The sequence below is a fragment of the Fulmarus glacialis genome, unplaced genomic scaffold (genome assembly GCF_000690835.1).
Source record: "Fulmarus glacialis isolate BGI_N327 unplaced genomic scaffold, ASM69083v1 scaffold26154, whole genome shotgun sequence".
Taxonomy (NCBI): Eukaryota; Metazoa; Chordata; class Aves; order Procellariiformes; family Procellariidae; genus Fulmarus; species Fulmarus glacialis.
This window is the reverse complement of record NW_009209107.1, coordinates 18,570-46,429: the sequence shown is the minus strand read 5'-3', so window position 1 is coordinate 46,429 and position 27,860 is coordinate 18,570. Positions and strand designations below refer to the sequence as shown.

The 27,860-nt window shown below is 40.8% G+C and overlaps 1 protein-coding gene across 1 annotated transcript in view; it reads left to right on the top strand.

The window, feature by feature from the left end:
* CUX1 (cut-like homeobox 1) overlaps positions 1 to 27,860 on the top strand; it is a gene marked incomplete at its 5' end in the record, with an annotated part of 68,866 nt that overhangs the window by 23,983 nt on the left and 17,023 nt on the right. The window contains 8 exons of the mRNA XM_009576732.1: positions 150 to 198; positions 1,203 to 1,299; positions 2,390 to 3,061; positions 4,060 to 4,125; positions 5,493 to 5,594; positions 7,820 to 8,646; positions 10,071 to 10,236; positions 10,889 to 10,945. Of these exons, the coding sequence (XP_009575027.1) occupies positions 150 to 198; positions 1,203 to 1,299; positions 2,390 to 3,061; positions 4,060 to 4,125; positions 5,493 to 5,594; positions 7,820 to 8,646; positions 10,071 to 10,236; positions 10,889 to 10,945 (2,036 nt within the window). The remainder of the gene's footprint in view (positions 1 to 149; positions 199 to 1,202; positions 1,300 to 2,389; positions 3,062 to 4,059; positions 4,126 to 5,492; positions 5,595 to 7,819; positions 8,647 to 10,070; positions 10,237 to 10,888; positions 10,946 to 27,860) is intronic.

Here is a 27,860-nt window from a genome sequence, read left to right as displayed (position 1 = left end):
ATATTCATTATGAGGCTGTGTTACTGCAAGGAAAGTTGTTATCACTTGTAGTGTTGCTGGAGAGTAGGAAATGATAATGTTAATGCTCATTAGTGCAGTTGTTGTTAAAAGAAGAAATAGAAAATAATTTTTTTTCCTGCCTTCCACAGTATATTGAAATCCATGGAGTTTGCACCATCTGAAAGCTCTGGTGCGCAGGTACTGAACCTACTTTTGTTTTCTTAATTACTTCAGCAGTTCAGTTGATTAACAACAATTTTGTCTTGTAATTTGTTGGTGTTGGCATGGAGAATTTCCTGTTGATGTTGAGACATATGGGTTGATCATTGTTTTCCTATGTAAAAAGCTGAACTGAACATTTTTTGCCTATTAATTTCTTTTAAGTGGTCAAGGACAAAGAATGATGTTTCAGCAGTGCTGGAGTGGATAACCGTAGTGTTGTGAAGTTCAGTCTTTTAAAGATACTAGAGTCAGTGTACAGCTACGCTGAGATTTGCATGTTTCTTGTACTGACAGTACGCTGAGCAAGGATTTTAGCATTTTTAAGTCTTTGTTAGCCTTGAAAATAATGTTCACAAAAGAAAACGAACCTTTGAGTACTGAGAAAGCAGGAGAAAGCTCTGCTATTCCAGCAAATTAATCTTACTTAAGTTTAAAGGTTATGAATTAAATTCTAATCTGAACTGAATATCACTATACTGGGATTAATTTTCCGTATGTTTTTTAATGATCAAGGGTTAGATAGTTAGTGGAAGGTAAATGGCAGGTTTGTGTGACTGATTTTATTTTTGAACAAACTTTATGCTGAAACGCAGCATTTCAAGGAAATGCTTAACTTGGGTGTAGAAGAAGTAATATAATCTTAACTCCTATTTTAACCAGATTAAAAGAAGTCTACAGCTTTTAAATTGAAAGCTTGCCAGTACCACTTTAAAATAAGTAGGATTAAGAAAATGTTCCCTTACACATCTCAAAATAATGGAGAATTGATGAATGATTTACAATGAAAATTAAACAGTGAATCTCTTCTATGGCTCACGTAGGAGCACTGAGTGATTCCTGCAAATATATGCATGGTGAATTCCCTAGCTGTGTTCATAGCAGAGATGAACACTTGTTTTCTTCTTCTGAAATCCTTTTTAGTGCCTGAGTGAGATTCTTAATGCTTTTAGAAACAAACCTCCCACTTTGATTTTCTTTAGGATGCATCTAAACCGCTGGAGATGCTGCTGCTGGAGAAGAACCGCTCCTTGCAGTCTGAGAACGCCACGCTGCGTATCACAAATAGTGACCTGAGTGGTAGGTTGACACAATTTTCGGCTATTCTGGTTTGTTTGCTCTCTTGTAAAGGGAGGGAGGGCTGAGTGAGAGATGAATGTCTGAGCTAATGCATGGCAGGAAGATTAAGAGGCAACAGGAACACTGAATAATGTTTGATTTCTGCAGTTTTATAGGCTGGATAAGAAAATAAAACTTGGAGACCTCAGAGAGTCTTTAAAGGTTAGGAAAGAGAGGCATTACAAGATGTACCAAGTGGTAGCGTTTGAGACTGTCTTCTGTTTTGGGAACAAATTCATCCGTGGCACCAGAAGTCTCTTCCCCCACACACAATGTTATGCAAAATGTTTGCATGTAGAACACAATAATCTTCCTGTCTGATACATTTAGATATACTACCAGCAGGTCAGCTTGGAAAAACAAAATACTTTCTTTTTAGCAAAGTGTGTTTGCCGTTTAGCTTTCCTAATGTGGGCTTTTTACATCTTGTGTGCACATTTTTTAAATGGCAAGTCATGGAATTTCCAGATACTTGAATGCTTACGGTTTTTGCAGCTGGAAGAAAATTAAAAGTTGCCACTGGCCCTGGGATTACTGAATTCTGAAGCGTTTTATGACTTTAACTGAGCGATCTTGGTGCATCCACCTAATGGTGATTCCTTTATTCAAATTGGTTTGTTCCAAAATGTAAATGTTTGCTGCATTTGGGTTCAGTCAGGTCCAATGAGTAATGTCTTGAATGAGAGACAACAAAGCGACTTGCTGTCTGTAACTGCATTTATTTTAAATGTATAACTGCACTTCATGTAATTGTTCTAGTTTTAATGTTTGTAAGGGGGATTCTCCAGGCTGCAACATACAAGAAAGGTGCAAACATGAAATGCATGTTGTTTGTTTTGGGGGCCTTGTTTGGCTTATTAAAATTTCAATTATGAAAACAAAAAAAAAGAAAACAAACCAAAAACAAAATGAAAACAAAAATCCCACCGCCACTTCATTGGCCCTTGTAAATCTGCACTTTTTCCCTTTGTGGGGCAAACTTTGCATTTTTTTATCTTGGTTTTTCCCTCCTTGATCCCCCATAATGCATTATGTTTGACCTTCCTTGTAGGGTCAGCCAGGAGAAAAGGGAAAGACCAGCCTGAGAGTCAGCGTCCTGCAACCTTGCCGGCCTCCCCTCCTTCTCAGTTGCTCCGCAACGCGGGGGAGCAGGCTTCCAATACTAATGGTACACACCAGTTCTCACCAACGGGTTTAAGTCAAGACTTTTTCAGCTCATCCCTGGCGAGCCCCAGCTTACCCCTGGCCTCCACAGGAAAATTTGCACTAAACTCTCTCCTCCAGCGACAGCTAATGCAGTCCTTCTACTCCAAGGCAATGCAGGAAGCAGGAAGCACAAGCATGATTTTTTCAACAGGTCCTTACAGCACAAACTCCATATCTTCCCAAAGTCCATTACAACAAAGTCCGGACGTAAATGGCATGGCCCCGTCTCCCAGCCAGTCAGAAAGTGCTGGGAGCATCTCCGAAGGCGAGGAGATAGACACAGCCGAAATTGCACGTCAGGTGAAAGAGCAATTGATCAAGCACAATATTGGACAGCGGATATTTGGACATTATGTGTTGGGACTGTCGCAAGGGTCTGTGAGTGAGATACTAGCCCGGCCAAAGCCATGGAATAAACTGACTGTGAGAGGCAAGGAGCCATTTCATAAGATGAAGCAGTTCCTCTCGGACGAGCAGAACATCTTGGCTCTTCGCAGCATCCAGGGTAGACAAAGAGGTAAGCGCTCGCCGGCCGAGGGTCTTGCCCTATTTTCCAGTTAGTTACAAATGTTAAAAATTGGAAGCTTCCCTATACGGGGCCGTTTGTGCCTTGCTGCTGTTTTCACCCGAATCAGATGTCAGATACAGAAAGTACAGCTTTCTAACTCTGCTTTTCAGCACTCAAGCAGGTTAGTATCTTTGCTTATGCTTTTTTTAGCTGCTGACTTGTGTTTGTCAGCAGGGGCAAGCAGCAGGGACACTTACATCCCTAGCTTCCCAATAGCTCCGTGTCAGAGCTAAATACAGAGTGAAAAGGGTCAGTAGCTACTAAGGTTATCAGCCCTCAGAAATACTTGAAAATTTTTATTTGGGGTTGTTTATTGAGACTAGACTTTCATTGTGTCGTTTGTGATTTTTTTTTTTTCCCAAAGTGTTTTGACAAAATATCATAGGTGATGCATGAGATGAGTAATCAAAAAAACAATCCTAATTTAAAGCAGGTTTGCATATTTAAGGCAGTGGTTTTAAGAAATAACATGCATTTCATTGTGATTCATCGTAAGCGAAGACTGAGATTTACATTTAGAGAAACTGAAAAGTAAGTTGTTTACAGTCAAGAAATATTGGAAAGGACAGGCAGGATTTTCCTAGATTTTGTTTAATTGAAAGTGCACACTGTTAGATTTATTATCTGTTCTTCCTTTTGATTATTGTACTTGAGGGGATTATCTGCCCATCTTTAACCTCTTCATTTTTGGTATCTCTAGACATTTATTTATATCTGTCTAATCTCCTTTCCAAACGTAGCTGTAATCTTTATTAACAAATCAGCCAGCCTTGCTTCTTCCAAAGTAGCCAGCTCCTCCAGCGCTCAGACAAAGGCTCGAGGGGGCGAGGACAGCTCAAACCCTCGCCTTCAGAGACAGGCTGCTAGCTTCTCATGTCACACAGCCCATGATGTCAGAGCAACCATCCCCTGATTGTTTTGTTCTTACCAAACTTGTTTTTCAACAGAGAATCCAGGCCAGAACCTGAACAGACTATTTCAGGAAGTACCGAAACGAAGAAATGGGTCTGAAGGTACGTCACAGGCAGGTGTTTTTCTTTGCAGTCAATACCTAGGAAGTGGAGTGTGCTTTAGCTGTGTGTTTCCTTAAAACTGTGCAGTTTGATTCTGGCCTGGAATCTGATAGAAAAACAGACAGTAAGTATAAAACAAACCATGGGTTAGACGAACACTTTGCTTTTTCTAATTCTGCTGCTGCTGTACTAACGTAACCCTGTTTGGATACTTTTTCCACTCCCAACATCACTGCGTACGCAGATCAAAAGAGATAAGTGATAGAAGTGGCTTTATAAAATCATCAGATCTATTGAAATGCTCTCTTTGCTGTTTTTGTGATTTTGGAGGGAGAAAGTTGCACGATTACGTATAATCCAACATCAATCGCATACAGCTTCTGCTCTAGATTTACTTCTTTCTTCTCATGGGGCTTATGTTGACAAATACACTTTAATACGCTGTTAAATTGGTGTGATACTTCAGTATGGTGTATGAAAAAGACAAAAAGATAAGTGAACATCAGATTGATAAATTATCACTGAACAGGAAGTATGAACATTTTTCTTCATTATAGATTAGTTGCAGAATTTTTCTTTTAGCAAGACAAGAGGAGGAAGAAAAAACAAAACCAGGTACCCCGAAGTTGTAGTTGTTTTGACTCCAGTCAGAAATTACCTAGCTCACTTACAAATGATAATCTCATGATGAAAAATACAGTTAAGTGCAATAGCATTCACAGCCATAGTTTTCCCTCCTTTTCTTCCCCTTAGTGGTTAAAAAAACCAAACCAAAACAAAACCAAACAATCAAGTAATAGCTCTTAGCTGGAGAGTACTTCAAATGGTATCTGCGCTTAAATGACTGTTTCTCTTAATGTATTAACCTCTAGAAAGTTAAAAATTATTTTTATCTAGTTACTTTTTAATTCTGTTTTGGGCTGAATGTATACTCATCCTACTTTGCCTAGCAGCTGATGCAATTTTTAAGGTGATTCCTGATCTTATGTTTTTAGCTTTCTTCCTTTCCCCTTTGGTTCTTTTCCCTTCTGTTTCCTCTCCCCCTCCAAAACGAAGAATGGGAAAAAAATAGACCTAGATGTGTTATCCTGGAAAAGGAATATATGACCACCTAGTTCTTCCTCTGATGATGTCAGTGTTCTCATCGTTCCAGTGCAGCTAGCAGGCAGGCTTTTGCACAACGAGGATATTTTTCTTTTATTATGTGAAGTATGTTCTTGGTGTTGTAAATGTTGGTAAAGGTCCTGTGTAAACTTCGTCAGGTCACGCTGGTGGTATATCCGTATATGCTGTCTGTCTTCGTATTAAAAAACGAACCAAACAAATAAAAGTTTTCCCAGTGTCATTAGTTTTGTTTTCCTCTTCAGGTAATATAACCACAAGAATCCGAACCACAGAGACTGGCTCTGATGAAGCCATCAAATCCATTCTCGAACAAGCCAAAAGGGAGCTGCAAGTACAGAAAACAGGTACGGTCTCATTTTGTCTCTTGTTCCTTTTATTTCAGAATTTAATTAAAACAATTACCATGAGCTTTCTGGTCAGTTAATTATATTCTTAAAACCGCCCTTTTTTTTTTTTTTTTTTTTTTTTTTTTTTTTTTTTTTTTAAATTTAGTGGAGTTGTTTCTGTCTATAAGGCAGCCCAAGTTAAGGTTACGCATGTCACGGCTTGGTGGGGTCTCTGCTCAGTGCTGTGCCCGCCCTGCTCTGCCCCGCTCCTAGGGGAGCAACGCTGTGAGATTTCTAAACACCTTTTTTCCCAAGTGCAGAGCTCTGCCTTCTTTACACCACTCCAGACCTGCAGGCAGTCACTCTGCAGCACGAACCTACAAAATCCTTTCTTCTACCAGTTTGCTCCTTGGAAAGGGAATGGCTTCTGCTTTCTCTTGTCTGCTAACTCAGGCCCCAGGGACACAACTGCTTGGGAGAGGGAACTGAGTGGATTTGTCAGGGTGAAGGTCACGATCTAGCCAGCATTTACCAGTCACGTAGTACCACCGTGTACTGAAATTATAATACAGGCAAACTCAGTTTGAAATTCTATGTGACTTTATTTTTGGTAACGGAATGTATTCAGTGAATGAACTGGCAAATCCAAAAAGCATTTCCTTTCCCAAAAACATCATTAGCCCGAGACAAATTTAATTTCTCACTGTATGCTGTCATGTAGTTAACATTTCTGTCTACTCCATAGCCCTCCCAACTTTCCAGCACCACTAAAGGGCTGAAATAGAGAGTACTGTGCATTACTTCTGTTTCGTTTTTTAAAGTGAATACAGATTTACAGTTTTGGATAGTTGTCTTTTAAATGAAAACTAAGCTAATCTCATGGCAAAATATAAAAGACTAGTTAATATACGGTTTGACTAATACGACTTTATACAAGTAATGATTACATAGAGAAAAACGTGGGCTGTGTGCAGGAAACTGCAAGCACGTTGTTCAGTAGCATGTTTCAGTTGAGAATCTCAGACTTCCTTTTAAATATTAATTCAACCTCAAAACTCCCTATGAAACCAGTAGATAAAACAGAAGAGATGTTCCCACTGTCTTTTTTTCCCATTTCTTAGCTTTTCATGTATTTTATAGCGTGTGACAGGAAGGAATGTTGGGAGGCAAATTCGGAAATGTATTCAGATGAGGCATGATATTACTAGAATAATAGGCAGCGTGTTTCAAATCTTATTTCACTTCGAGGCCACTTCTTGCAGTGTATGGGTTCCCTGTTACGATCTAGTGCTTCATTTTCCCCATTCTTTGTCGAGTAGCTTTCAGAGGAATTGGTTTTCAAGCACTGGGGACCTCAGTGGAGACTAACTTAAATGGAGACAGATGCCATTGCAAAAACCTCCTGGCTTTGCAGAGATAATTCTACACCCACGTTCCAATCTCTGCTCATCCCTGACTGCTGCAGCACAGCCACACAAGTCCCGGTTCACCACTGAAATACTGCATTTAGGTGTTATCTCTTCTGAAGGTGCCCATGGCTCCGTTCTAGGGCTTCGGATAAGGCAGAGAGTGATGGCCAGGCATCAGCCTGATTTTTGTAGAGCTGTTTATTTCAGTGGTTGGGACCACGGAACAAGAAAACAGGAAGCAGGAGCATATCTAGCTTGTCAAATGAAATAATGAAGTCTCTTACTAAAGCTCTTGCTTTCTTGTAATTTGTGTGTTATATTTTTGGAGTTAAAAGGACTCACCTTATTTATACTGTAAGAGGGTCTTAATAGTCCGTCCAGGTGAATGCAGCTGTGTTCAGTTTTGAGCATGTGTTACGATTCATTTGTGGAGATAGAGAGAAGTGAAAGGTTAAGTAACTTTGTAAGTAGAACTATAAAATGTTATTGACCACTTGGGGTGGGGGAGGAAGAGGCGAAGGCTTGATTTTCAAAGGCATTTATTTGAAAATTTTTACAATGGTAGAAAACATGCAAGTAGTACTAGACTTCTGCAGTTGAGTCTGTGCGTGCAAATGTCCAGCACTTTGGCAACTATAAAAATTTTCCAGTGAAGAACTTTGGAAATCTTAACCTTATTTTGAAAAGTGCAAATCTTTGCTTAGTGAAAACTCCTCCCTCCCATCCAGAAATGTACTGCAGCCCCTTTTCTGACAGGGAAATATGTACAGTAGCACGTGTTGAATATAAAGCATATTCCTCTGTTGCATTTAGTCTTTTGGTTGTTTTTCATAGCTGAGCCGGCTCAGCCGCCTTCTGCATCTAGCAGTGGCAATTCTGATGATGCTATTCGATCCATTCTGCAACAAGCCCGACGCGAAATGGAGGCACAGCAGGCTGCCCTTGAACCTGCCTTAAAAACACCACCTTTATCTCAAGCTGACATTTCTATCCTGTCCCCCAAACTAGTATCTACACCTGCAATGTCTTCGGTTTCCAGCTATTCTCCTTTGGCCATATCCCTGAAGAAGCATTCATCTGTCACTGATTCCAGTCTCTCTGCATTGCAGAACCTCTCTGGGCTCAAAAAGGAGCCTCAGGAGGCACCTGTTTTAGAGCTTCAAGGAATAAGTGATTCTGCCCAGGGTATGTTGAGGCATGTTAAAAATGAGTTGGGACGTGGTGGTGTTTGGAAGGACCATTGGTGGAATACTGTGCAGCATGAGAGAAGAAGTACAGCTCTTCCCGAAGATGTAAAAGTTGAGGAAGCCAGTGGTGGAAAAGAAAAGGTCAGCAATCAGACTAGGCCAGATCGTAGCCAGCTCCAAGGACCATCTTCTTCAGAGTATTGGAAAGAGGGGCCAAACGCTGAATCTCCGTACTCCCAGAGTTCTGAATTGAGCATGACTGGGGCGAGTCGCAGTGAGACGCCACAAAATAGCCCCCTCCCTTCATCCCCTATCGTGTCTTTGTCAAAGCCATCCAAACCTTCAGTTCCTCCACTGACACCCGAGCAGTATGAGATTTATATGTACCAGGAAGTGGATACGATAGAGCTAACGCGGCAGGTCAAAGAAAAGCTAGCAAAGAATGGCATCTGCCAAAGGATCTTTGGGGAAAAGGTAAAGAACTGGTTCTCTCTTGTTACACCAGTATTGTGAATGTGCGTTGTGCTCCTCACATTGGTATGGAGCTCAGTTTAATGAAGGGGGATATGCCACATATGTCTTACGGAAAAATGTTTTTGCTTCATATGCTAAGTATTTAAAAAATGAGCTCACAAAGGAAAGTATTAGTTTTCCTGTGTTTTGTGAATTGCGTAGGTTTTTATACGAAGATTGGCTTCAGCCACTTGTAATTAGAAATGGGGCCCCCGAGTTTAGAAACATTGAAAGCTGAAGCAAACATTACTGAGACTCAATATTTCATGCTTAATGTAATGAATTCATGGAATATTTGAGTAATACCATTGTCATGACTGGAGAGTCTTAAATAAGTGAAGATTATGGACACAAGAGCATTTTTCCTTTTTTTAATATTTGGAAATGCGCACAAGGGTATTTAAACAAACACACGGAAAATCCCCTACCTCTCCTTAGTCTTAAGTCAAGAATTCACAGTCATTTCTTATACCTGCAGCTTGGTATCTTAGTGTGCTTTCAGACGTTTTTAATGTTTGATTACAGATATGCGATGCACGATAAGGCTTTCTGAAGTTCTCACGTTGTGGGCCCTAAGCATTCAACACGTGGGATTTCGGGGGGGTCCCCAACCACCAGAACACACTTCCCAGGCTATAAGAAGTGGTGGACATCTGGTGTTTCTTCTTCTGATAAAGAATTGAATCAATATAATATAATAGGAGCTGGCATCATGCTATTACCTTTTCACTAAGATGTAAAATGAAAAGCCTGACCTCTTGGGGTCATTAAAGATCCCGTGGCAGCTTTCATTAAGTATGATTTTTAACCCCTGTTCCTGTGCTGAATTCCAGGCAAGTAATTGCGTTCTGCCTGTCTGAAATTCCCCCTTTGCTGCAGTGGGCTGTATTCTTAAATATTTACTTAAGTGGAGCAGCCGCTGCTACAGGTGAAAACACGCATCGTTATAATTCATACCAAAAAAAAAAATCAACCAAATATAGGCCTAGTCTCAAAAGTCCCAATTATTTTTGTTTGAGAACAAAATACGTGCCAATCATTTCCTGTTTCATCTGCCTGTGTGTGCCTGGACTCTGAGCTTTTCCTGTTAGAACTGATGAAACTATTTGACACAAAATACGAAAAGCATGCAAATCTCACGCCGTCCTTTTGCCGTTTGTGCTGCTGCTCCGTTCCTGCAGGAAAAAACCCACACTCCAGAAGGAAACCACGGCAGGAGAAAAGCATTTCCATCAGTTACCTACAGATGTCATTTTGCAATTTTACTAATTGTCCATATAAAAATGATTTGAGCGATATAGCAGTAAAGGAAACCAAAGTAACTTAAATTACCCCCCTTCCACATCAAATGTGTTAACGTGCCGTTCTTGGTTGCTTCACTTCAGGTATTGGGGCTGTCCCAAGGAAGTGTCAGTGACATGCTCTCCAGGCCAAAGCCATGGAGTAAATTGACCCAAAAAGGCCGAGAACCATTTATTCGTATGCAGCTCTGGTTGAATGGTGAGCTGGGACAGTGTGTCCTGCCTGCACAAGGGCAGCAACAAGGACAAGGTAATTAAAATTCCACTATATTGTTTGAGTTGAGGAGGAGGAAATCTTTTTTTTTTTTTTTTTTCCCCAAATTTGCAGTAAGCGAGACTTGTGCCTGGTGCTAGTCCAGGCGTTACTGGAAGTGGCAGCGTCCACCCTCGCAGCCCAGCCGGTCCCTAGGGAGGACACGCTGGGAATGTTTACGAACGAAGCACTCGTTTATGTGTAATTGATAAGCAGCAGTTATCAAGTTCCTAATTAGGATGATATTATCTAGGCATGAATATGATACGTAATTCAAAAAATTTTGGCCAAAGAGCTGGAAAATCTTGTGCGCTGTTTTCTAGGGTTGCATAGGGGATTTTTATTGTTCCTAGGAGAATATCGATTGCTTTCTCAGGAGGTGAGCTAGAAGAACTAAGCTTTAAAGGGGGAATGCTGTGTTGCAATTACACTTTTATTGTGGCGCTCTCTTGTCCCAGTACCTATTGATACAGAAAGGCCAGACTAGAGTTTGGCCTCGGTTGTACCCTTATAATGCCACTGACTTAAATGAGCAGCGTGCCCTTGCTGAGATAAGCGGTTTGCTATTTGTTGAGCCTGCTTACTGTTTAGTTTGTGGTTTGGCATCTCCTTTTATTGTTCCCTGATTTTCCTCTCCTCTCTTATCTAGTCCTTCACTCTGTGACATCATTACAGGATTCCCTACAGCAGGGATGTGCAAGCTCAGGTAATCAGCTGGTTTCAATGATTTGCTCTGAAATAATTCTCTGTGCTTTTGTTACGTTTCTTTTGCTTTGATGCTGAGAGGTTTCTCGCGTTTTGTTGTATCATACAGAAGTCCCTTCAATTTTTTTATTAACACAGTTAATTCTTCGTTCTCCTCGTTGCTATGGCAGATGTAGGGAGTACACATATTTAGCTGCATATATTAGGTAAAGAGACTCTGTCTGATCTTGGAGATCATTGGCTCTGTAGGGTTTTTTTACCATAGTTCAGCTTATCAACTTGACATGTGACAATGGCTGTAAAACAAGCCTTTCGTTTGTAATGTGATCTACGTACTCCAGCTGCCTTACTCGCTGGCATATTTTTTTCCCACTTTCATTTGCACAAAATCTGCTTTGTTAATTTGAAGGTGGGGAAAAGACCACGTTATGTCTTTCTTTTTCAAGCTTCGTTAAATATTCCAAGCCGACCTTTTTTTCTCCCTCCCCTTTCCGTTTGCAAAAAAGCAGATGCAGTAAGGATGAGTGTCAGAGAGAAGTGAATTGCTAAAGGTTTTGTAAGATGGCCACAGTATAGGAAGGAGGCTGGAACAGAACAGCTGTGTTCCTGCTGTTAGATACCAAACTCTACCCACACAGACTTTTTACCAATGATATGCTTAACTGACGTAAACCACTCGGGCTGTCTTGTACTCTAGAAAAATACTTGTGCCCTGCTCTGTACTTACAGCTGGTGCCCTGTATTGGAGAATTACTGTATTTCAGGTTACAGAGAAGGATGGGTTGTGCTCTTCTTCCACCTGTCTGCCATTCTGAAACACACTCTCTTTCTGGAGCTTGCTGGGTTTATTCTGAATATCCCAACTAAACTGCTTTTTCTATCTACTGGGAAACTATTTTGCATTTTAAAAGATTTTATTGGAAGAAAATACGTGATGATATTCAGTCCACGTTTTTCTTAAAAAGAACAGTTGAAAATAAATAGATGAAAGAAAAAAAAAATGCCCCTGGTAAACACAAGCCATGAAAACAAAACCAAAATGGGAAAAAATTATTTGCAATCATAGGGCTATTGTTACTTATAGCCAACCATTTAGCGAACATGGAAATTTCCTGCGACATTTTATATGCTGCTGTTCATTAAAAGCATGCCATTGACTATTTTTTTGTAGCATCAGTACTATGCAAGAGTAACTGTTACAGTTATAAACGCCTAAGACAGCATGGAAAATATGAGTAATTAATTATAGCCATTTTAAGAGGAATTTCAAATCAGAGGAGCTGGGAAAAGGCTGCATTGTTATTGCTAATCATCATATTTATGACTAACTGTAATTATAAAAGATTGAAAGACAAGCCCATAGTATTAAAATCCAACCACCTTATGGATTCCCGTGAGGATCGCTGGTAGCTGAAAGTGGTTTCCTTCAGGAAGTTCAGTTTTGCTGCCGTGATATTTTGTTCCCCTCCCACACTCCCAATCTCGTTTGTCAGTTCTTGCCCTTGAGCTAATATGTTGTGAGGCGACACATTCCTATCAGCTAATAAAATCATATTATTGATGATCGCCCTCCTTCTTTCCTTAAAGCAGACTTACAAATGAGAAAGTGGGCTCATGCCCTTTTCTTCCTTCTTTCCAATGATTAAAAATAAAATTGTTGTACAAGACGTTCTTTTCTTGGTGCCTTTCTCTGTATAAAGGAATAAGGAAGTTTATGACACCACGCAGAACAAAAGAGCGAAACCAAGTTATTTAAATGAGGAAGGGCAGTTTGGTAATTTTCTTCTATTAGCAGCTGTTCTGTAATTAAAAGCGCAGCAAACAGTTTGGAAAAGGTAATAATAATTATGCATTTGTGAAAGATCCTCCACTCCAGGGCAGGGAAAAAAAAAGACAGCTCCAATTTTCTGGTCTTCTGAGACATTTCCCAGGAAAATCAAGGCAGAAAAGGTTGCATACTTGTAATTTTAAAACAGAAATTAATCAGAACAGTTTTGAAACAAGAAAAGGTCTGGAGCCTTTTCCGTGTAATATAATTGGCTTGGAACTTGTTGAATGCATGAAGGGAAAGAAGTGAAATTAAACTAATACAGTCAGTGGCTCCTGAGTGCTTTGCCAAGGTCTTCGGTGTACAGAGTGTCAACATGCATAGTAACGTCTCAAACTTTTATTAGCTGTCAGTATTTTCATTACCGTTTGGCACTATTCTATCAAACTAGCAAGATTTTCTGGATTTCTGACCCCGTTAGTTACACTTCTAGATCATAAGGTTTTGATTAACACCTCATTCATGAAAATCTCTTATTTTGTCCAGTAATTTTCCATTGTCACACATGGACAGATGGACCCATCAGTCTTTTATATGTGGGAATGAATGGATAAGCATTTTTTTTTATATATATATGTATATATAATTTGAGATAGCAAAGAGAAGCCGGGCTTATTTTCCTTCTTTGAAAGCTATATTTATGAATTTTGAAGAAACCCAGTCTATACCAAAATTACAACCAGATATATATCTGTATTTTCTGCCTGTGACCTTTCAAGGCTTTGGTGATTTTGTGCAAGTTTCAGTGAACGTGTTTTACACAAAAATGTTGTTTGTACCCTAGGTGGTCAAAAATAGTATCACAGTCTTTTCTAACATTTTTCCTGTGTATTTCTTTCCACCTAAATGCTCTAATGCCCTTGGGTAAATCTGCCTTTTTAATGATTTATGTGTCAAAAGCACGGACCAAATCACATGGAAAAAAAAGTTGAATTAGTGTCACCCAACTGCATCAGCATTTTTTCATGATGAATTTGACCCTTATTTAGTTGCATTACTGATGATCAGAGCTGGGTTGGGTTTGGACAGTAGCCATGTGCCAGAAGAAGGTTTATGTGCTTGGATATTTTTCTAAATACTTGTACTGCATATAGCTCTCATTAGTTTGTTTTATTTTGGGGTCTTATGTCTTTACTGAGCATCTATATGACATTAAGACAAAGTTTCTTTTTTGGTGCTGTTGATTTCATAGCTATGCCCAGGAAAGCTGAATTTTTATTCACTTTTGTATTTTTCCTCTGTGAAGGACATATACTCTCTATATACTACATTAAAGACTTGCAAATACTCAGTGGGAAAAAGACGTGCCTTTTTAGTATGTGTTTCTGTAAGGGTCGTCTTATGACCTAATGTGGAAATCTTCATTTGCCGATACAGCTGCGGGTGATCTCAGGGGATTTTGAATTTCCCTTTTGTTTGTCTTCCTTTCTGGGTATCATCCATCATTCCTAACCTCATGCTGCTTAGCAATAGTAACACTCATGGGAGTTGAAGAAAGGATTATAGCAGCATAAAATGGGGAGCTAATTAGAGCTTGTTTCAAAATCAGAATCTAGCTTGAGATAATTGCATATTATCTGGTGATTTAAAAACCCAAGATCTACTGTATTTAGATCAACTAAAATATGCATAGAAGCTTTATTTTCAAAATAAAACATTTGTAACAACAGGGAGATTACTTCTTATCATCCCTTGGGAAAGAAAACTGAAAAAAAAATCAGAATGCAATCTATGGTTTACTGTAGTTATGATATTAACAGACATATTGTGGAATGATGACAAACCCAGGTATCCATTATATTTTCATTTATGTAACACATAGTCCTGTAATATTTTTCAGTACAGAAGCTGCTGAGCAGGCAGATAGTTAACTGTGGACTGGGTAGATCTTCCGGTTTACCTAATAACAGAAGGATGCTGTCACATTGACTACTCTGAGAGAAACAAAGTGGGGAGAGAGTGTATTTCAGGCTTGCAATCCATATTCAGGATTACCATCCTAATGCGCTTTCGAGAAGAGCTCACTAGCCACATGGTGGTAATGGAGGAGCTCTTATCCCCCCATTTCTCCATGGTTCATGATTATTTGTTTCATTGTACTGTTTTGTTTTGGACGGGCAGAGCTGCCCAAGGTGGTGCTCCAGAGCATGATTGGGATTAGCATGTGGAGAGCTGAATCCTTAGTACCTTGAGATCACACAAGTGATCAGTCCAGTGATGCTGACAGATCTTCCCAAATTTGAGCTATTTTTTGTTGTTGAATCAAAAACCGAGGGAGAGATTGTTTTGCAGTCATTGCTGGCATTCCAGGTTAATAAAATCGTATGACGTGAATTGTTTGTGGTTAATGTAGTCTATACGATGGAAGAGAAGGGAGATCCCATGGCTTTTAATAGCTGAGTAGTTGGACTGCAAGGATTCCTTGCATAGATGGTTTATATTTGATGACCAAGTTTTGAGTCTTTGCATTTGGTTGAGAAGGTTGTCTCCTTTTGTGCTAGGTGCAAACGCATTTTTAAAGTTTGGAGCTGAACAACTAAATCAGCCAAACAGTTATCTTCATGCTAACCCTGAAGTGCACTGGCGCGTAGTGGTGAAGTTTCCGCATTCTTTGTGTGGCTTGAGATTGCGGCTCTGAAGCAGTTGGCCGTGGCTGTCTTCATTTCAAACCATAGGATATCAGTTGGCTCCTCATAAGGGCAGCTGTTGTAGTCTGTCTGTAATGTGTGTGATTGTATTCTGTGCCATTTCCCTGACACTTGGACCATGAAAACCTTCCTGGCAGCCTTTCTGGGTATCAATAAAGCTGGGAGAATCACTGTCAAGGCACCTTACTGGGACCTGGGAATGCAGCGTGAAGTCAGTGTTTCGCGTTTGTTCTTAATGTAACATTGGCTATCATCGCTAGCCATCATCTGGTCATTTCTGCCTCTTGCCTAGTTCTGTCCTCCCCAGGCTGTTTTGCGTGGCTGTAGTCCTTTGTCCGGCAGCGATGCTTTGCAAATAGTCGGTATTTGTAGAGAAATTCCTGTCCTAGTTGTATGCTTTTCTGTCCATTGGACCACCCAGTGATTAAACTTGCAGAAGATGACTCCATCCTCATTGTGGTCATAGCTTTACTGTTATAAAAGCGCTAAAGTAAAATGTATAATCACAGAGTGAACAGTATTTTCTAGGCAGATATTCCTTGCGGCTGAATTACAATGACAAAGCACCAACACGCTTTTCGTATTAATACGGCAAAGAGGAGACTCATGCTGGATTCTGAAGACAAATTTAATTCACTCTGAGGTGTGGTTATGGGTTCGTAGCATTCGTTTTGGAGAAGTTACCCAGTCAAATTGCAGCTATGTTTTATTTCTGTGGTTAATTTGGGAGTATGGGTCCTTTACGCCCACTCCCCTTTGGTGTGTGGGAAAAGATTTCCAAGCAAGGAGCTTGTGTGCAGCTCTGCAGTAGCATTTAGCCAGGCACACTAATGCCTCATTCTCAAAGTCTTCATTTTTAAAAATCAGAATTAATGAATGAATATATTTTTTTAAGCTGTATGAAAAAAGAAACTTTCCTGACCATTATTGCTGCTACGCTTCTCAGGTAGTTTATAGGGGTACCAGTTAGCATAATAGTTGCTGAGAAGTGGAGGTAGTTTGTGAATACGTGCTTCCACTGTAGCTTCAGCGTCAGTCTGAGCATGTAACTTCCTTGCACTCTCTTCAGGCCTTGTTTAAAAGAAACCATGGCCTTTGAATACTACAGCTCTGTAAATTCCACTGTTCATCATTTCATTGCTTATTTCTTCATTTCATTAATTACCAGCATTTTCTTCTCCCTCCGCTTGCTCATTTGGAGATGAGCAGCCTCCTTTGGGGAGGGGGCTTCCAGGCGCGGGGGGCTTCTCCTGCCAGCTGCTAACCCCAGAGGAGCTGGGTGGAAAACGATGAGCTGACACGTTAGAAAGCCAAATATAAAAACAACTGGAGCAGCACTGAAACGCGAGCGAGGCTGTGCAGTCGTGCTGCGGCACGGGAAGGCCAGGCAGCTCCGGGGTGGGTCAGGAGCCGGGGTGATGGCCGGGATCTGTCCCCCGTGGGCTGGCAGCTGCAATAGAGGTCGGAAAGGCTCTTCTCCGAAGGGAGCAGATATTTTTCTGTTGGTAATAGGAGGCTCTGGCAGCTGGCAGAAGCTCACGTTGGTCTTCTGGTTGCTTGTGGGAAAAGGAGGGGGCTGCAGGTCCAGCCCCCGTGGCCATGTGGCTGCCACCGGTGGGATGGAGATAGCCATCGCGCCCGCAGCCGTCCCCGGGCAACAGCCCAACTGCTGCTCAGCAAATTACAAAATGCTCCTCCGCTGGATGAAAATTACCTTGCTTTCAATTCAAAGAACAGATAATGGGCTATTTTCCTCCCAAAATACTGGAAAAAAGGTGTGCTAGCACCGAATTGCTATTGTTGTTATCCCCATCTTATAATGGGGATGGAGCTACAAGGCAGCTGTCTTCTCCACCAAGTAGCCCTGAAACAGGGAAATAAACAGCCTGTTAGACTCTAACAACGAAATCCTGTTCTGATTACAGAGTTATATATTACTTGATAGCAAATCATTCCCAAAAAGAAAAAACAGAAAATTATCAGAAAATTAATATCTTCTGAGTTACCTTCTAGCCTGTCCTTTGCATTAGGATGCGAGAAAAACTGATGAATTTGTCTCACCTAATTTGATGGGTATTCGAGGTTTTTAAATTTGCCAGCAGCCATCCAGAGAAACAGCAAATGAAAGAATCCAGTGATTATTTTAAATCTGACGAGAAACACAGCTTGCATTGAAAACAAAGCAAAGTGGATTTGAGATCAAATTTAAATGAAAGTTAATCCAATTAAAAAGCCTAATGAAAGGAGAAAATACAATGACAACAAGAAATGTAAAATAGTCCTGATAGTACATGTCCCATATTTATACTTGTCAAAGATATTGCTGATAGCAACTTAGAAGATACGTGTTTCTTTGGCTGTATCTGTAGTGCCCTATAGTGGGGTTGAAAAGAGTGAGTGTTCCCCAGAATAATTCGGGCGCTGTTTGATGCTATTTATTGGCAAAACCTGAGCTTGATAAAACATCCCCATGTTGCTGTCAGTGCTCAGGGTCTCTCCGATGAGACTGTCCCAGGACAATCGGCTGCTTTGGAGAGTAACGTTGTCCTTGCGAGGTGTTCTCACCAGCTCTCCTCGCAGGTAGCCCGGCCCCGCTGCAGAGCCTGGCCAAAACGTCCTTCTCTATCGCGTGGCGTGTGATGGTCCCCTCTGGTGCCTTCTCCTGAGACATCCCTCCTTTTCGCTTGCCCAAGGGAAGTTGGGATGGGTGCAGAGACGGGAGCTGCCCCCTCCGGCTCCTCTCTGCCTGGTCTGCTCACATGAAGGAGGTGTGATAGCTGCAGTGTAACTACGGTTGTGTTTTATGTTTGTTTCTCTCTTTTACTCCTCTGGAACTTGAGTCCTAAAAATAGTGCAAGTTTGAACTGGCAGATGTTTCATTTGTCCTTTACGAGAGGACCAAAATTAGCCTCTCATTTGGCACCTAAATAAAGCAGCTTAACTGCCTTTATGCGAACTTTGCAATTACTGTCTATTGAAGTTGCAACATTTTGTTGTGTTGGATGGGGAAGGGTATTATGTAAGCAACACCAGCACCTAAAAAGCCACCAGACCTTGAAAGAGAGAGGATGAACAAGAACAAGCCCAACTGTTTTGTTTTGGGGTTTTGGTTTGGGTTTTTTGACTTTTTCTGTTCTGAGGCAGGTGGGGTTTTTCCTAATGAAGGTTTCATTTTAAAAAAAAAAAAAAAAAGGCAAAAGTAACTTGGAAATCCTCAGAGAGCTGTCTATTGTAAAGGTAAAAAAAAAAAATCTAATAAAAGGACAGCAATGGTTTCTCTAATTTTCAGAGAAAAATCTGCACAGAATGCCTGAAGCTGGGTTAGCAGTGGGACTCCCCAGGGGCAACAGAAAGATGTTATAATCAATTACCACATCATAACACTGATGTATGATAATTACTGAGTGTTCCTCCTGAGATAGTGCAGCATTTGGCTGGGATGCGGCTCTTTCATGGTCCACTGCCTGATTAATATGCAAATAATAGGCTGATTGCATGATGAATGCAGAAAATGAGTTCGCTGATAACGTGAGCACCGAAGCGGGAAGATGATAAATTACTTTTACTGACTGTCCTACATTAAGTACCCTTTCTCAACAATTTTATCACAAATTAAGTAAAGCAGTATGGAGAGATTATGAGGATGTGTAAAATAATGTACCTTAATAGCTTTTATAATATTGTTGCGTACAATGTAAATGTCATTTTGTTTCAGTACTTTAGCCAGTACTGCTCCCGAAGAGGAGTGCATTTAGTATAGCAATGTTCAGGGTCACTCTTCTTCAACTGCTTTCTTCTAAGACGAGGAACAACCCACTGTGCTGCAGATGTTAGATGGGAGTTCTGTATTGGGGAAGGAAGGCAGTCATTAGCCTCGGATCCATCCCGTATGTATCTTGCCCATAGCAAATGAATGTCCACATTGTTTCGTGGGGGAGATAGATTTAAATGCAGTGCACAGTGCACATATGCATTCTGCTTCGTACTCTTGTATGGAGCAGAGAAGAGGTTAAAATCTCAAAGGAGGATATAGAAATACCTTAACACTCAGGCTTATGACAGAGGAGGACAACAAACAGTCATAAACATGGTAAGACGTTAAAGTTAGTCTCTAATCATAAGGTCAGAAAGTCAACAAAGACACCATAAACTGCAGCAGAACCTCTAAAAGCTCTAACTCTGTTTTCCAAAAGGTATGGTGCACGCATTTATTTTGATTCTACTAAAAATATAACTATGTGGGGTTGTGGCACCTTGATTGATTGCTTTCTTGACATACTTGTTTTAATATTCAGAAAATCCTTAGTAAAGTTTCTGCACACAAGCAGTTTTAATAATAAGGTTATTGAAAATATTTTCCAGAGTTATTTCTAAACATTGACTTCTAAGTTACAGAAACACAGAAAAATCAGAATATTAAATAAAGATTAGCAGAGTAGAGCAATGTCTTTTAAAGCAGCCATGATTGTGCCATTAATCACCTAATTTAAAATCTGATTTCTTTTTAGAAGGATTTTTTTAATTGTTTAAAGGTGATATGTAAAAAACAAAAAATTATCATTCAGCACTCTACAATGCAAAGACTCTACTTTTGGCTCAAGAAGCTATGCATGAGCAGGTAGGCATTTGAGGAGATTCTCCCTACGTGCTTGCTGTGTTGTTTACCTCTTCCTTAGACATCTGCTTTTGGCCAATGAGACTGGGAAAGGATTTGGGGCTCTTGGCCTGACCTGAGCATTGCTCTGATGTTTCCGAGCGGGTCTCTACGTCCAGCTAAAAGAATTCTCAAGTTCCTTTTTTTTCCCCTTCATTCATTGTAAAATAGCGCTTAAAATCATGGCTGTATAGAGACCTCATGCTTCCCTGTAGGCCATTTCAAAAGTGTCCCTTAATGCTTCTTGTTTGAGAGTTTTGTCAGGTGGTGCCATTGTGTCAGGGGTTGGTGTGTCTGTTTCAAAGTCCGATAGATCTCAGTGCAACTTTTAATTTTAATTAATTAACTCCAGTTATATCTTTCTGCACAAGATTCTGGATATCCTGGATGTTCAGGCTGCCCTTTGTAGCAACCTGTACTCCCCATCCAAGCCCATCCACGCTGCAGCGGACAGCCAAGTACCAGAGTCCTCCTAACTCAGTAGAAGTTTGATGGTTTGAGTTTATGCAGCCTTACAGTTGTCCAGCTCTGTGCGACGTTGCTTAGCTGTTCCTCCTGTACGAGTACCCGGATTTGCCTCCCCGTATCCAGGCGCAGCATGGTGCATGTATTGTGCAGAGCAGAATTTTACAGCTATTGAGGCATTTTGCATCAGTGGGGCACAAAACACGTCTCGGAGAGTGATAAGGCACTCGCTGATGCAAGGTGTGGGCTCGAGGGATGTGTGTAAAGGGCTGCAAGTGTTCACCAGCCACGGCATTCAATGATGTCTTCCTGCAGCGGCCAGAGAAAGAGAGCGCCAGGTGATGGCATTGGCATACTCCACGTGGCAAAGGCTTTGGAAGAGGCAGGTGCAGGGAGGAAGATGTGACCCGACCAGAGCTTGTGAGCTGAGCAGGATGGTCCCCTGCCCTGGTTCCTCACTGCATGCTATCCAGAGCCAGCAGGCATAGATCACACAGGAGCTAGACGTGCCTCTGCTTGGTTATAAAGTTGGTTGGATGGCCCTGGGCACAGGGTGTTCGTCAGCTGTCGTTCTGCGAGCAACATTTAACTCACAAGGCTGCAGTAGGACTTTCTTCATCGTGCTTACACTAGGACTGGCATAAAAAAACATTCTTTTGCTAATGGGCTTGCACTGCAGATGAGATCAGGAAAGAGATCCAAACTCCTGTTCTTAATCCCTTCCACCCGTACTGTGTTGCAGGTGTGGGGCGGTGGGCAGCTGTTTTGCAAATCTGGTTCACAGATTTGCTTCCCCCAACCACTTGGGGCAGCACAATTGTGGTTCAGTGTCAGGCAAAAATGGAGGTAAAGGATGGAGCCAGGGCAGGAATACCTTAAACTGATATTGATGCCAGTTCTTGGCTATGAGAAGTTGCAGTCTTAACATAGGTTTGGGCACAATAGTGGGGTTTGCAAGACCATCTGAGGCGTTTGTGGTTGCGCATTCATTGAAAGGAGAATTGGTTGCCTAACTTCACTAAGTACTTTTAAATCTCCAGCTGTAAATCTCTCTTCATGAGTCTGTCGTCAGCTCCCATCTTACTTGCTCTTTTCTGAACTTCATTTGATTTCTCCAGCTCCTTCTGGTTTCTAGAGTGGCTGAAAACGTACTTTTTTAATACAAGCGCAAAGATAACATAATTATTGAAAATGCAACATAAAATTGCAGCAAAACATTGTAATCCTTTAACAATCCTAACAACTCAGAAGCCGTTTTTTCAAGTACTTCTAACATCTACCTTCGTCATTCATATAGTTTTATATGCTCCTGTCATTTAACATATACTCATATGCAGAAGGGGGACCTTCATTTTCAGTGTTGCCCCAGTAATTTCAGAGTTAACCAAAGCTGATTTCCTCGCCTTTCAGTGCAGACATGCATACATCTGCACACTTTCCTAAAGGGGCTTTCTTTTGATCCCTCCCGCCATCCACATAAAATTTCCCTCTTAGCCAAGACCCAAAATAACATTTTCCCCAAAGTTATAACATTTGCAAAACAAACAAACAAAATCTCCACGGTCATAGTGGAAATCTGTAATCGTAACTATAGCAAGTGCTTGCAACCATAACTGCACGTACCTACACACTTTACAGCATTATATATGCGCACTGTAGGGAGGTTTGTATACGCCCTACATATAACTGTGGGAGTTTATAACTGTAGGGAGGATCGTATTTTCATAAGCCACATTAATTTGCAAATTGTGAATAGGCAAGGTTCACTCACTTAAAGTAAATCCACCAAAACCACTACCTGAGAGAAAGCGTTCAGCTTTCACGGGTATTTTCTTTTAATTAGTCAGAAGAGGGATGTATTGCAGCGCTGTTCCACAAATGCTGATCAGATTTATTACATGGTTCAAACTTGCACTCCACCACTGTTAGCGAGGAGAGTTGTTACGATGCTTTAGAAGATCCTGCAAAGACAGCCATTGCTAAAGGTAAAATTAGATAGAAGGTTGGAGAAAAAAAAATCTCTGCCTGAAATTTTCAGACCTTGGGAAAGAGAGCAAGGCAGTTGTCCTGAGGATGTTGACATTGATCAGCTGTGTGATCAGGTCCTGATTCTCAGGACCCCGTTTTTTGGTCTACAAATTGGATAGGATGGGCAGTCTAATCATCAGGGGAAAACGGAAACTAATCCAGTCCCAGTATGAGACACTTTGATCTCAGGCAACCTGCCAGGTCTGTTGTTGTCCATTAACTCATCTGCACGAGGAGGTAAATGCAGGCCCTGAAGTAGCAAGTGCTCTTTTAAGAGGTTGCCGAGAAATCTCCTGTCCACATTTGTCTGCTTTCATCTTCTCTACTAATTTGCCGTAAAGGGAATGAGCAGAGCACGGGATGCTTCGTTGTCTCCCCGCTCCGCTGTGCTCAGGACGTGGCGATTCTCGCTGTTCCTCCATAAGGAGCTTTGAATTTGACTAGTTTGGCATAGACCTGAAGCCTGAGCTCTGGACATTACGAAAAGTTGCATCAAACCAAGCGCCAGTTAAATCATGTTTGGGTTCTTGTCGGAATGTCACAGAGTACCCTGTCATTTTGTTTTAGCAACTTGTCCTTCCAAATGTGCAGTTCGCCTTATGGCATGCCAGCAGTAAAAATGTCACTTACAATAATTACTTTTTGGTGAAAATGCTTGCTGACTTCCTACCTTCAAGCTGTTTTTTACACAGTGGGGAGATAATAAGAAATGACTTTATCCTGACTGCTCAAATGAACACTAAATGGAATTTAGGTTATTATTACTGCAGATAGAGGACTCTGTATTGAAATTTAAATAGTGGATCAGATAAACTACAGAGATTTGTCTCTGAAAATTATAGTGGATCTGCTTTTTCAGTCCACCTCGCTCTGAAACTTAAGGCAGCTGTTGTCTTGCCTGCTGTCTTTAGAATACAATATTTTTCATAATCCTTTTAGGGGCTCCTGAATACCTTCTGTGTTTTGCATGGTCTTCCCCATCTTCTCCATGTTCTGTACCTTGTTCCCCACGAGTCCTTTTGCAGCTTATTAGGTAAGCTTGTGTTAGCAACAAAGGTTGGGCAGTTTATTCTCCCAGCGGTTCCTGAGCTGCAAAAGTACAGAGTGCTCTTTATAGGCAGGCGAGTATGCTGGGAGGAGAGGCTCGGTGTGTTGAGCTTGTGGTTTTTGCTTGCGAATTCAGATGCTCTTGTTCAAATCTGAACTTTTGATTTACAAGTGGACGTAAAGTCAGTTCGCTGCCATGGCTGTAGGAGTTGAGGCAGGGTCTGAGCAAAAGTGGCAAACCTGAGCTCTCAAAATGCGTACAAGAAATTCCACTGGAGGAATCTGCCCGTGCTGGCAGACAGCAGCGTGATGCCTCTGGGACTGGTGAAACCGTATCCATGTCTCAACGCTGCTCTGTCATCTAGATACCTCTGTTGAGGGGGATGCATCCGGCACTGGTGTCAGGTCATGTAGACGTCTGTGATTTTCCGGGGAGGTTGTAGCAGGCATCACCTGCAAGTCTTTGCATCTAGGTGTCCTGAGCTTCAGAAGGAGGATCCAGCTGAAGTGTGCGGTGAATCTGAGCTGTACCACTGCTTTTGTATGGAGGGCCATGTTAGATTACTTCCTGTGGTCGGAAGAGTTCCTGTACATCATAAAAATGGCCCTTCTTAACCAGTGCCCTGCAGTTTTGCAGAATATAATTAAAAGTCTCTAACTGGTGAGTTCATGCAGCCGAGCGGGGCATGCTCAGGAGTGCTGCAGGAGGGGAGCTTGGTGCAGCCTATGGTTCATTACACCCTAGGGATTTTGTCACGTTACGATGGCAGAACATGATCGGACCTCGTAGAGGAATGTGTCAGGCTGATACTGTCTTGGGGGAGGTGTTTTCAGGTAATTTGCAGGCCACTGGTGGGATAATCATAGTCCAAAATGTTCTACAGCCAGTGTTCAAGCAATTCAGAACCCAGGATCCAGTACTGGGGACCTGACCCCAGCATGGGGATGAGAAATCTTACAGTTGGAGAAGAATAAGAAAACCTAATGTTAAGTTCAGGAAAACCACCGTAACCAATGAACTGAGACTGGAACTCTGTTTTCAGACTTTCTCCCATTTTCCAAAGCACTATCATGATAGAAGCTGTGGGGAAGGTGTAGAGGATAGATGGGACCAAAGCATCATTTGGCTTCATCTATTGTGCTAAGGAATGCAAGACCACAAAAGATTTTCTGCGTTCATATAATTAAGGCAAGGTCAATTTGTTATGGTTCTCAACCAGTTTTGTAAAATGCTCAAACAGACCCTGATCTTATATGCTAAATTGTTTGCAAAGGTTGTTTAGTTTCTTAACTTACAACTGCTAAGGGGTGGGGAGGGGAATGGGCAAGCTGTGATGATGGTTTGGGGTTTTGTTGCAAGAAGGTGGTCATTCAAGCAGCAATTTTATTGTCGTGGTTTAACGGGAAAATAGCATTTAAAAAGAAAACAGAAGGTATTTGTATAATGTTGACTTTGTTTCCATTTGTTTGTATATCTTCTTTATAGATTATGCATCCCTTTCTAGTATTGTAGTAGGAAAAAAACAAAACTGAAGAATTTCCTGAGTTAAGAATAAGGACCATGTGTTCTGCCAGGAGTGATGTGTTCCCAAGTACGGCGCTCTGGCATTCGCAAACTGCATCAGATGTATTTGTCTTTATGAAGACATATTTGCCTTCAAAGACCTGAATGCTCCCCTTCACTGTATGCTCATAGCTCTCTCTTAGCTGTTTTCATCAACTCTGAAATAGCCAGTGTTGGTGTTTCAGTTGTCTTCATGTTTTAGCTATGAATGGAGGCCAACTGCACTTGCCAAATATTTCAAATTGCTGGCCCATTTATGCAGACATCACTTCCTAGTACTTGATTTGCATTTGATGATTATTTTCTATGCTGCATATTTGAATGTGTTTTTAAAAATTGGTTGGAAGTGCCTAACTTCCCTAAATCCCAGAAGTATATTTTGAATTAATAATGTAAAAAGTGCATGGTAGAGCCTTTGCCCTTTCATGACTCAGTTATACCTGCACCTTTGAAGATTTGGATCGCTTAAATGCATTTATGGTGTATTTGAATCTTTAATGACATTTGTCAACATCAACCTGTAATTGTGCAGAAGTTACACCAGTTTCCCGATCATTTAAAATTGCCATGTTGAACTGTGTCTTCATAACATGCTTGGGACCTAATGGACACCATCTTTCCACCAAGTTAGTTTGGGGAGACCGTTTCTCCCATCCTCTATAAAGTGCAGGGCATAGCTGATGTCTTTGGCTACCTGAGACTTAAAAAATTCCCAGGTTCTGCAATGACCTTGTCACTGGTGATGCTCTTGACCTCTCCAGCTCTTTACTTCTAGCGCCTTATTTTTGAAGCTTTTGAGCTTTTGCTTCAGGTTTCAAAACTGGATACAGGCTGTTGGAAAGCAAAATGCAACACCCTTTGGTATAGCAAAGTTTATCTGGAATTTATGAAAGTAACTTCATCAATAAATGGTGGCCATGGGGTTTTCAGGTTGTACAGCCTACCGTAATGCAGTTTTACACTCATATTGACAAAATGATCTCTTCCTCGCTAAATACAAACATGTAAACATTCGGTGAACGTCACTTATTCACTCATAAGAAACCAGATCGCTCTTCAGTTAGTGCTATTCTTCAGTGCAGTCTGGGGTTAAAAAGGCAGAACAGGTTTTAAAGAAAAGCTTTCAATGTATTATTTTCACTGGAAGTGTTCAGTTGCTACTTTTGAAATCTTAATATGTATTTTTCAGATGTCCTGAATTTGTTTCTTTGTCCTGAACTTGAGAGAAATAAATACAAGCAAATTATTTCATAAAACATGTGAAATGGCTGTGGATTGACAGTTAAATCTGTAATAGTGAATACATTCAATTTTCCCCTTTGTTCGGTCAGCAGTCACTTGTACTCTAAATGTCTATTTAATTTTTTAAGTAGATTAACAGGAACTGTTTGCATTATTTGATTATTGAATTGACTTTTCCAAATAATGGATCTTTTCCTCAAATATTTATGTGATCTTGAAAATGTTTTTCCATAAGGGAAAAATGCTAAAAATGAATGGGGAACATACTTTGAGTTATTTGTAGTATATGCGCATAATGCCTCATCTGAAATCATTACACACTTGCCTTTCGTTGGGGAAAAAAAAGCAGTTTGTCATCTGTACTGCCTGCCAAAATTAGATTCAGATAATCCTACCTTTTTGAGTAAATAAGCAGCAGATTGGTCTTAAAAATGAAATTCAAGTAAGCTCTTGATATGTGATATAAAAAATAAATAAGCTAATATGTGAGCAACATAGAGCATTTCAGTGATAGATGATAATATAGATTACCTTTGTTGTTTACATAATTAGGCTGGGCAGGGAAAGGAGAGGGAGAAAGAAGCATTAGTAAATGCTTTTGTTTAGTCCTGTGTGGTTGGGTTTTTTTTTTTATTTTGGATTTTTTCTGCACTCTGTGTGCGCATGTGGTTTGCAGTGCACGGATGAGGAATTGTATAGGAAATTTGCAGCTGCTCTAGTTATTCAGTAAGAATTTGTATAAGCTGGCACAAGGGACAAAATTAGAGGGAACTTGAATGAGTGCCGTGCAGTTTATTAGCTAGGCAGCCATAATTTTGACCTTGCTGTGGGTTAAAGGACACAGACCTGAGAAGAAATCTGTTTATCATGTAGGGAATTCATGCCATCCCTGACAGTGTACAGTGAACAAGATGGATGATCTGCCAAATTGGTCCCTCGCATGGGTGAATCAGGGCAAATTTACAGTACAATTCCTTTGCTGCTCCTGATACAAAAATAACATTTGCTGGGTTTTAGATTCAGTTGTATGATGACCTAGGGTGAACAGAGAAAAGAAATAAGATTTGTAGGATCCCTATTGCCTTAAAGATTTATATGCACCTTGCTTTCCTTTTATGTCTGCTTCTTTTGCATCTTTCATAAAACACTAAGGAAAAAGTCCAATTGCTTGGTTTGAGAGAGCAACTTTATGTAAGTGTGTCAGGGAACCTCTCTTAAATGCGACATTGTGAAAGCTTCTATTACCTTGAACAACACAATTATACCGTGCATCCTGCTTCATTTGAACCCTACTTTTACTTATGTAGTATTTTCCTTTAGTATTTGGAATATGTTTCCGTGCTATACGAGCTGCGTGTTCTGTAATGATTTGACAGTATTCTGGAAAACAAACAAACAAACTTGAAAAACAGTGAAATTTGCTATTAGCCATCGCTGTGG